Source organism: Hippocampus zosterae, chromosome 15, assembly GCF_025434085.1.
Source record: "Hippocampus zosterae strain Florida chromosome 15, ASM2543408v3, whole genome shotgun sequence".
Taxonomy (NCBI): Eukaryota; Metazoa; Chordata; class Actinopteri; order Syngnathiformes; family Syngnathidae; genus Hippocampus; species Hippocampus zosterae.
The window spans coordinates 27,531-37,235 of NC_067465.1; the positions used below are offsets into that span (position 1 = coordinate 27,531).

Consider the following 9,705-nt stretch of genomic DNA (forward strand, 5'->3'; position numbering starts at 1 on the left):
CAATGGGGCGAGGTCTCCACCGGAGGGAGCCATATTCGGGGCTCGGAGATGCTGGCTTTACTTTTATTTCCTTTTCTTTTAGCCTTTGGATTACATCCAATTTAAAAAAAAACAGGCAAAGATTGGGGCAGTTTTAATAGAAAATACATATTGACCATAGATCTTGTTTTTAACTCGCGAATGTATAATACAAGCATCCCTTTCACAGTCAACACTGACGTGTTTATCATCAATTCAAGCTGAGCTGTATTTTGTTCGAGTCCAATTAATATTATTCACGTCCCTTATATTGATAATCGGCAATGCCTTCATTGTAATTACTAATTTTGGATCAATTCACCCACTATCAAGTTTCAGCTGCAACACACAAGCATTGATGGTGTTTGTGTTGGTTTGGTTCAACTTACCGAAGAGCTCAAAGTTGAAAGCTGCTCGAGACGCCGAAATGCAGCAAAATCCACAGCGTGAGCAAGTTTCCATGCCAAGCATTTTCACTCCTCAAGTGTCAGAATCGAACACAGTAATGGTGACATGAAAGCGCCTCAGAGAGCAATCCCAATTTGAGTGACTCCAACTTGAAAGAAAACATGTCATAAAGGTCACCTATTTGCTGGTCATAAAGAAGTCTTAAGATTCAAGGAACGAGCATGACCCAAATCAATCCGTATTAAAAAATAAAAACCAGGCAAATCCTGTCCAATCTTGTCACAATGTTTTCGCAGATTAGCCACAGCACTTTGGTTCCGGGAGCTGTGGTAACAAATTTAAAATGCCCCCACAGTTGTCCACCTAAGCCCGACTGGAGTCAATCAACTTGATTCCCTTCCCCGCGGCTGGCTAATCAAGACAAATCATACCGGCTGTGTCCCCTCAGAGAGAATCTTCTCCACACCAGGGCAAATATTAACAGAGAAGAGAAACAGGATCAACCCCGCCAAGCACTTGGTTTAGATTTCAGTTGTTGTTTTTTTTTTAGCAATAGCTCCCACCCTGCTTTGTGGCACTATAAATTGTGTTTAAATGCATGTTTTGTGACTATTATTTTCTTATTTTTAATTGGATACATTATTTATTCTGTCATTTTATCTCCCTTTTCATAATCAGCTCAGATTGATTTCAATTTGCTTTCATATATTTGGTTTTTAATGAGGTACCGTGATTGAACTGGAAATTCGGATTGAATGGGTGCGATGGCGCGGCGTGTCCACCAGAGGGAGAGACTTTGATCCCTTCGATCGAGTTTAAATGCATGTTTTGTGACACTTTCTTATTTGTACATGAAACTGTTCTGTTCTGCTCGAGAGGGAGCCGAGCTCTTGCGTTTATGTTGGCGTGACAAGGCAGATCTGGAAGCCTTCATTCTAAGTGAATTCAAGAACGGTCAATGGTCGCGACACGCCCCCCCCCCCCAAAAAATAAAAAAAAATCAAAAACACTTTATGCGTTGTGTATTTTGGCCGAAGAAAGTCAGCAAGTTAAGTTAGCCTTCCCTCTTTATATCAGCATTATTATTTACATCAATACACATTTGAACATCTTTGTCATTTTGTAAGCTAGCATGGCACCAGTATTGTCTGGTGATTGTCTTCACTTCCTTTGTATTGTTCACAGTGCATCCTTCTACTTGAGTGGCAAGCATTTAAGGTCATTTCAGGTTCGTGAGGTTGCACCCTGGCTGTTTTGTGATTTTCTTTTTTCTTTACTCTTCCCCCTCAAAAGTAGTCTGCCTTCCACCGGGCCTATAGTGGAGCTCATCGTCCGAGTCCTCAGCCTGGGGTTGCAAGCAGCTGTTACACTTGTTCTGCAGACGTCTCCTTAGCTGGAACGTGCGCTCGGTGTTTGAAAACGTGTATTCTTGCTCCTTCAGTTTGGCGTAGTAGTCGGAAAATTTGTTGAAAAGAATGGAGATGGGCATGCCGTTGAGGATGATGCCAAAGGAAATGCAGCCAAAGGCCACGCAGCGCCCCAGATAGGAGATGGGGACCACGTCTCCGTAGCCTACAGTGGAGATGCTCACCTAGACGGGGAGGACAAAACTTACAATTCGACAAAATGGAAAAAAAAATATCTTCTGAATGAAAAAAAAACATATATCTATACTGTATATAAATACATTTGATTAAAATTGACCGCAGTTATCTTAATCGTTGATTGATCTGTCACTTATGTGACATGAATAATGAATAATTTAGTTCCTATTTTGGTTTGCGACATGTCAGAGAATAGGCCAAAAAATCATCGATAATTGCCCACAGTAAAAACAATTGTTTTATTTTGAATGGTTGCAAAGATAATCAGTCCGCTTTCGTGGGGCATTACAGAAATCGGATCGTATTGATTGATAAATTCCCAACATTTTGACAATTGTAAATGAAAAAGGATATTATACGACTCTTCCATTATCAAATATGACAGGTGAGTTGGTTATCGACAAGCTGTCGATTAATCCTCGCACCTCGAGTCGATTGTGTTATTTGTAACCAATCATGCATATTTTTTTTTCTTCTTCTTCTTCTCATCATCAAAGGTTGCTGAGCTATTTAGGAATGAGTCGTAAATGCCTTCAAACATCAGGTCGGCGAGCGCTCCTTACCGCCGCCCACCACCAGGCATCGGGAATGCTGCTGAACGGCGTTCCGGGCTGGTCCACCTCCACCGAATGCATCAGAGCCGAGAAGGTGAAGATGCCCATGGCGATGAAGAGAAACAGACAACACACCTGAAAGATCACAACGCAACGGTCGCGGTCACCCTCGTGTCGTTGGGGATGTTTTTTTTTCTCTCCAAATACATGATTGTTGATTTGACAGTTTCGCAGACACTGCCTTTACAGCAGCTCCGATACATGTTCTTCCTTTCGTAGCTTTGCTGCTGCAAATTGGGAATTGCTCCATTGTGACACGAATAAAGGTTTTCTGATTCTATTATTCTTAAAACACTTCATGGGTTCAATCTTAACCCGTTCGACAAACAATCAGAGTTGGACGCTGTAAAATGCATGGCGAGAATGTTTTGACTTGGCTTGGAAAGGAAGGAGCTCTGACTCTGAATCGGACTTTTGTTCTGGTGAAAACATAAAAATGGCCCCGCACATTTTCCAGTGTCCTTTTGATGACGCGGCGCTGAAATATTCAGCATGTCCGTACGTCGCAACCGAGAGGAGGACGGATTATCTCGGCGTGGGAGAGGTGCTCGCCAACCCGGATTTAGAGAGAAAGCTATCGAGAGAAAACAAAAAAGTTCAGCCGATGGAAAACAACTCGTTTCATTCTCTATGTTGGCATTCATACCTTTCGATCGATAGGACCGCATCTACGTCCCCTCTCCAAAGCAATGTTTTCATGTTTTCCAACTTTGACAATATCACACAGCACAGCAGCGAATGAAACGAGACCGCTTGCGGCGGCGATGGATCGCACGTTCCCACCTGCTCGGAACACTGCCGGATGGTGAAGCCGAAGGCCCTCATGCCCGTGGAGTGTCGGGCCAACTTGAGGATGCGGAAGATGCGCATCAGCTTGATGACTTTGAGCACCTTGCTGACTTTGCTGACCCTCGCCATGGCCTTCAAATCTTCCTGCGCGCTCACGTCCTCCGAATCGATCACAAAGGTCTCAAAGACGATCTGGACGAAGTAGGGCATGACGGCCACCACGTCGACGAAGTTGAGCGCGCTCTTGACAAAGTGCTTGACGTCGGACGTGGTGAGCAAGCGCAAGAAGTACTCCAGGGTGAAGAAGAGAATGGAGGCGATCTCCACCCACTCCATGTAGGTTTTGCCGGCCAGTTTGTATCGCCGCAGTTCTTCCACCGTGTTCATGGTCATGGAAACGATGGAGATGAGCACAAAGAGACTGGAAAAGACGGCAAAGGCTTTGGCCGACATGGACGAGTACGGGTTCTCCATCAGGTCCCAGAGGATCTTCCGAAGGTTGCCCAGAAACATGCTCTTGTAGCCCTCGTCGTCCTGGTGAGGCTTGATCTCGTCGATCAGCTCCTGGTTGACCTTCAGTTGGTCCCTTATGTCGTCCACCTTCTCCTCAAACAGAATGCGGCAGCACCTGAGGAGAGGGAGAAGATGTGAGCCCCAATTGGCACAAAACACGCGACCCGGACCTCACTGACTCGCCCGACGAGGATCGAGCCGTACGGGGAAAAAAAGGCGCGGACGGCCGCGTTCAGCGGGAACATAAGGAAGGCCCCACCTCGGGGTGTCCTTCAGTTTCATGCCCCAAAAGGCCATCTCTTCCTCAAAGTTGACGGGGCACAGGCTGTCCATCACCCACAAGACGTTGCTGCAGTAGTAGTGGAAGATGTAGTGGAAGAACGTCGGGTCCCTGTCAAAGAAGAATTCGTTGCTCAGCACGTTGTAGTCGTCGCACAGCGTCAGACGCTTGGCCGGATCTTCGCACAGGGCCAGGATTCCGATCCTGGTTTTGGGATGTCGCAGGACCAGATGCTCGGGGATGTGGAACACCTTGCCACCCACGTTGAGGTTGACGACGTTCGCTTTCCTCGGTCGCGAGCGATCTTCGCTCCGCGCTTTCCGATCGTCCAGGTTTTCCATGGACGTCCACGGCTTCACCGAACTGTCCTGAGAAAAAGGGAATTCGCTCTCTTGCTCCTCGATGCTTTGCGAGAAGCTCTTCTCCCGTTGGATGGTGGCAAAAAGACTGGAGCGCCGCTTCTTCAGCACTTTCAGACGGGGTTTTAGAGCCTCCATGGCGGCGGACGACCGATGGATCGGGCGCTTACGGGTTGAAGAAGCTTCGGTGCCGGCGTCTCGGCGCACGAGGAGATTAGCCGCATCAAGTCGGGGATTCGGTCGCTTCGCTGATTCGCTAATCTTATCGCTGCTCTTTCTGTCCCAACACAGAGTTAAAAATACTCTCGGCAGGGATTAGTGTTGCGATTTAAGGCTTGGAGCTTTGATCGCCACCAGAACCCAGCAAGTCTGGACTATGGTCAAGGGCAAACCATGCGGCTCAATAACTTCTCAAAAGACGAGCGTTGTCCTCAGTTCATTTCTTCCATAAGAATCTTCCTTTCTTTTATAAGTCCATTCGAATGCTCGCGCTCCTGATGAGAATGCCGAATATAAAAGGTCCTCGATACATTCTTACAGATGAAATGCCTTTCATTTGACTTTGTTATATATTGGAGTCAGCGCGTGGCTCGCCTTCGGCTACTCCGCTTTCCTCCCGCGTTGCAAAATCACGCATGGCGGGTTGTAAATAGTACTGCGATGTATCCATTTGTGTTCATATTGTATTTAATTGAAAGATGTTTGTTGTTTTTTTTCTCTTTCTCCTTTCTACATACATTCTTGCTGCTGAAGGCTGTAAATTTCCCCCGTGTGGGACGAATAAAGGATATCTTATCTTACCGGAAGCGCCAACCGGCGCTCGTCTACGTGTGCCCCGCGATGGGCCGTCAACTGGCGGAGGGCGTACACCGCCTGCTGTCCCAAAGACATCCGAGATAGGCTCCGGCATGCCCGCGACCCTCCCGAGGAGAGGCGAGCTACAAAACAGACGGACGGAAAGGCCGAGTCGGATCCTGAAAACCATCCGACAGTTGCCGAGATGACGGCTTGCTGTCCGACGCGACTGTAAACCGCAACAGCAACATTTCGATGACGGACTTCCAATGGACATACAAAATATGCACCGGCCTGTTCCAAAACATTAATTCAAAGCGAGACATAACAGAAATGAAATTCTTTCAAGTGGGCCAAGTAAAAAAAAAAAGAGGGGGGGGACAATAATGCAAAAGTGTACAGCCCATAAATGAAGGAAACTTTCCCAATCAGTTGCGTACTTACGTAGGGTGGGTGTCGGAGCACGCCGGCCGCCGTTTAAAGCGCCAGTGGTCGGGGGCTTGTCCCACACATCTTGTACGATGAGCTACGCGCCCGAGAGAGCTACCAGGCCACCGGAGGTTTCTCATAGTTCAAAAGGAAATCGCTTTCAAACAAGTCGGAAGTCCAACATTCAAATGAGCATATAAATACATTCAAGTGAGGGAAATGATGAAGTGGCGTCTGTCAATTCTGCGCATCTCGCTCAAAGTGACCCGTGGCGGCGCTTCGTGCTGGCCCAGCTTTGGCCACACTCTCCAGATCGCTCACCATCGCCACAGATTTCTTCTTTCCAGAAGTTCTAGCGCACATTTTGAGGATTCCAAAAGCTCAGATGTTTACAACAAAGTAAGGACATGCCGTTTGCAACTTTGAAGAGACTTACTACTGCCGCGTACGGCCGTAAAAGGCTCAACCTGTACAGTAAGCAGAGCCAAGCGGTGAAACGGCACGAAGCTTCTCCCAGAGCCCCAACAAAAAGCCTGCAAACCGATTCTTTCAGTGAGCATATTTATTTGAAAAAGCATTTAACAAGCCAGACGTCAGCCATGGCGTGTGAAACTCAAAGAGTCATCTGCTCCACAGCGTCCACTCGGCGCCGCAATTTCAGTGGGCTCTGCGCGGGGGGGATGAAAAAGAGCAAGTCAGAACATCAAGTGCCATTTGCGACGTTCGCATTCGATATACCACAAGTGCGGCCACGCTAAACGCTTTTGCCCGCGTACGCTGCGGTGAGCTCACCTATCGCAGCCTCCTGGCTTCTCTTTCGGACTCCAGAAGCGTCAGCACATCTCCTTCCCTGACCGGCCCCTTCACGTTCCTGATGATGGAACGGTTGCTGTCGTCCATGAACTCGACGCGAACCTACGAGGAAGACGCCGCGCATTCATTCTTCAAGGCCCGATATTTTACTTTTGGGAGTTTCTATGCCCAAGGAAATCATACCATTTCTTTTAATTGCTCTCAAAGTCATCCCAAATGTCTCTGTTCCTCTAGCTATTGTGCTGGCATACGGCGACGGGCACAATTTGTGCCTCTGTTCAATAAAAGGGGGGTAAACACTGAAAAAGAACTGTCCACGCCTAATATGTTGTAGTAGTTAAAATGTTATCCAGTGTCGGAGGAACTTTTTGCTAAAAGGCCACATTTTTCTGAACGCATGAGAGCTTGTTTTTGAGATGAGCTTTATAAAAGGACAAAAAAGGCTAAATGCAATGTGTAAAATGATTGATGGTTTAAAACCAGGCTCCGCTATGACCAACCCTGTTACACCGACGAGGCTCGACACATGAGACTAAGTCACGTAGTTTAAAAAAAGACCCTAAAGAGTTAAGCAAAAATCCTGAAGCGAAAATGCATTTCTTGGTAGAACGCATCCAATTTTCCATCCTGTGATCGAAGGTCCATCTATTAAAATCTTACCACTATTTGCATGCAGCGATGGTTGTTTGAAAGTGTTCTAGAAATACAGTTGACTTGACTTGCCTCGAATATAGATAAGCAACACCAAAACAGGCAGGGGATATTTGGTTCTCGTGTGAGGATACATCATTCCCAATCACAGACATTTGTGAATATCGACGCCAAGTGATATTTAAAAAAAAATACCGTCAAACGGTTGAAGGGACGCGCTCGACTCATGCTAACAGTTAGCAAGCCTACCTGTGTGCATTGTCCCTGGGAGCCAGTTCTTCCAAGCACCCTGGTAACCTAAAAGTTTCGAAACAAATGTGTTATTATCGGAGCATACTAGCCAAACGGTGTCGAAAATGACAAGGCCGGTCGACGGCGACGTTTTAAAAACCGTATGCTAAACTGAGCTTAGCTTTCCGCGTTAGCACCGGGCCTTCGCAACGGAACGGCAGGTCGAGAGGAACCGTTACTAATCCGCTCCAACTGTGTCGTTCAACTCCAAGATTTCAATTCGTTGTATGAAATAAGGTTACGTTTCGGAGATATATAGACGCCAAATCGAAAATCACACTTAATTGGGGGTTTTTCTTACTCTTGCGATCTTGATCGGCTGCACGCGGCTGGCGTCCATGTTGGTAGTTTCGACCGGAAAGGACGTCACTGAGAAAGCGGAAGTACTCGAACACAACGGCGATGACGCTCCCTCCAAAGTCGGACATTTCTTTCTTGACGTAGCGCTTTTCCTCTTCGTCTAGGTTATACCCCCGCGAACGTCCCCGTCAAATAAAAACAGAGTAAAAGGCTGTCAAATGTGTCCTCAACATGATACAGTACGTTGGATCATCCAATTCAAGTTTCCCCCATCCCCAGAATAAGTTTTAACATTAGATAAGATATCCTTTATTTGTCCCACACTGGGGAAATTTACAGCCTCCAGCAGCAAGAATGTAGGGAGAAAGAAGAAAGAAAAAAAACAACAAACACCGTTCAATTAAGTGCAATATAAACACAAAATGGATAAATCGCAGTGCTATTTACAATTGTCTTTTTTAATTATTATTAAATTAAGTGCTTCCTAAAAAATAAAAATAAAAAATAACAATAATAATAATAATAATAATAATAATAATAATAATAATAATAATAATAATAATAATAATAAGCTCAGCAGTAGGCCTCAGTTGTCCTCCAAAATGAGACTGTGCTTTTCTTGGTCAAAGTGTCCATCGGAATATCATGGTTGTAACATGGTGCCGGCTGAGGGCTTGGGCAAATATTCTGTTGACATTGAAGCAACGGCGTCCCGTCATGTCCCTTACGTATGGGGACATTGGTGTCATGACGAGGAGGGATTCACATTCTCCCATCGCTTACAAAGAGGTCACGTCCTCGGTGGGAACGGGGAACGCTCCAAACAGTGTGGGACGAATACAGGATATCTTATAAACGGGCCTTTCTCAGGCACCCGCAGCAAACTTTGGGGAGAGAAACTCGCAGAGCTCTTTCCTTCAGTCATTTGCGCAAATCCCTCGACACGATCCGCATGCTTTTGTGCCATTTTAAGCGCGGGATCTTCCCTTGAGATTCTTGGCTTTTTCCTGCCGGCATATTTGGCGCTTTGCGACGAGCCGCTCCCGCTCGCACGCACTCCGGCCGTGAGAACGGGAAGCGGGACCGGAGGGATCAAAATGGATCCAGTTCTGCGCTCCCCTACGGACGTGACGCGCGCTAGCAGGAGGAGCGCACGAAAGCGAGTCTGAGCGCAGCATCCGCAATCGGCGTCCTCCGTCGCCATCCGAAGGCCCGCGGCACCGCCGTAGGACGACATTTCACCGAAATACCCGTCACGGCGGATCCGTTTGCGACCGGCAGGCGGCGCCGTCGGGCTCCGCCCGCAGCTGCGCACCCGCCGTTGCTCACCGTGTCAATCGTTGCCAAGGCCCCCCCGAGTGTCGGCTCATTGTCGCTTTGCGCACGTGTCGAGTTTGGTTTTCTCTCTCGGGTTTCTCTGGTGTATTGCCGTTTGCGTTGCGGTTCAGTACATTTTGCTCAGCCGCCCCGCTGCTCGTTGGGGTCCTCAGACGACCACCTCGCAAAACACGACGAGGCCGTCGACAATTGGTCTTCATTTCTTTCTTTCTTTGTGACCACTGGATGGTTTTTGTGAGTTTCTTCATTTCTTGATCTGTGCATCATGTCAGAATGCCACCTTACCGTGCCAAAATGGATTCATTTTTATTCCAATTGCCCCCCCCCCCCCCCCATCTCAAATGGGCTCTTTCACAACAACGGCGAGTGTTTCCTGTCAATGAGTAAGAACAGCAACAAGAGTACTTTTGCCAGGAACGCAGCAGCTTTTGGCTATCCTGGCGGAAAAAAAACTTTACCGAGGCTTCTGGGAACATAAAGCACGTTTGTTCCATTCCAGACAC

At 47.2% G+C, this 9,705-nt stretch overlaps 2 protein-coding genes across 2 annotated transcripts; both read right to left on the reverse strand.

Annotated features, from left to right (window-relative positions):
• Window positions 1-1,475: 1,475 nt before the first annotated feature.
• Window positions 1,476-6,221, reverse strand: si:rp71-39b20.4 (potassium voltage-gated channel subfamily V member 2). Its single transcript, XM_052087491.1, has 4 exons — window positions 4,206-6,221; window positions 3,428-4,061; window positions 2,594-2,719; window positions 1,476-2,017 (listed from the first exon to the last, which is right to left on the reverse strand). Exons 1-4 carry the CDS (start codon window positions 4,721-4,723, stop codon window positions 1,700-1,702), a joined length of 1,596 nt encoding a protein of 531 aa, XP_051943451.1. The 5' UTR covers window positions 4,724-6,221; the 3' UTR covers window positions 1,476-1,699.
• Window positions 6,222-6,353: 132 nt separating this feature from the next.
• Window positions 6,354-7,966, reverse strand: rps28 (ribosomal protein S28). The gene is made up of 4 exons (XM_052087492.1): window positions 7,866-7,966; window positions 7,523-7,570; window positions 6,602-6,724; window positions 6,354-6,476 (listed from the first exon to the last, which is right to left on the reverse strand). Exons 1-3 carry the CDS (start codon window positions 7,902-7,904, stop codon window positions 6,602-6,604), a joined length of 210 nt encoding a protein of 69 aa, XP_051943452.1. The 5' UTR covers window positions 7,905-7,966; the 3' UTR covers window positions 6,354-6,476.
• Between the last annotated feature and the right edge of the window lie 1,739 nt (window positions 7,967-9,705).

Coding starts and splice junctions, on each gene's coding strand:
- rps28 (XM_052087492.1), bottom strand. CDS start 7,904: ATGGACGCCAGCCGCGTGCAGCCGATCAAGATCGCAAGA. Junction 7,571..7,865: donor AGCCGATCAAGATCGCAAGA/GTAAGAAAAACC, acceptor CGAAACTTTTAG/GTTACCAGGGTGCTTGGAAG. Junction 6,725..7,522: donor CCCAGGGACAATGCACACAG/GTAGGCTTGCTA, acceptor TCTTCCTCGTAG/GTTCGCGTCGAGTTCATGGA.
- si:rp71-39b20.4 (XM_052087491.1), bottom strand. CDS start 4,723: ATGGAGGCTCTAAAACCCCGTCTGAAAGTGCTGAAGAAGCGGCGCTCC. Junction 2,720..3,427: donor TCCGGCAGTGTTCCGAGCAG/GTGGGAACGTGC, acceptor GTGATCTTTCAG/GTGTGTTGTCTGTTTCTCTT. Junction 2,018..2,593: donor ATGCCTGGTGGTGGGCGGCG/GTAAGGAGCGCT, acceptor CTCCCCGTCTAG/GTGAGCATCTCCACTGTAGG.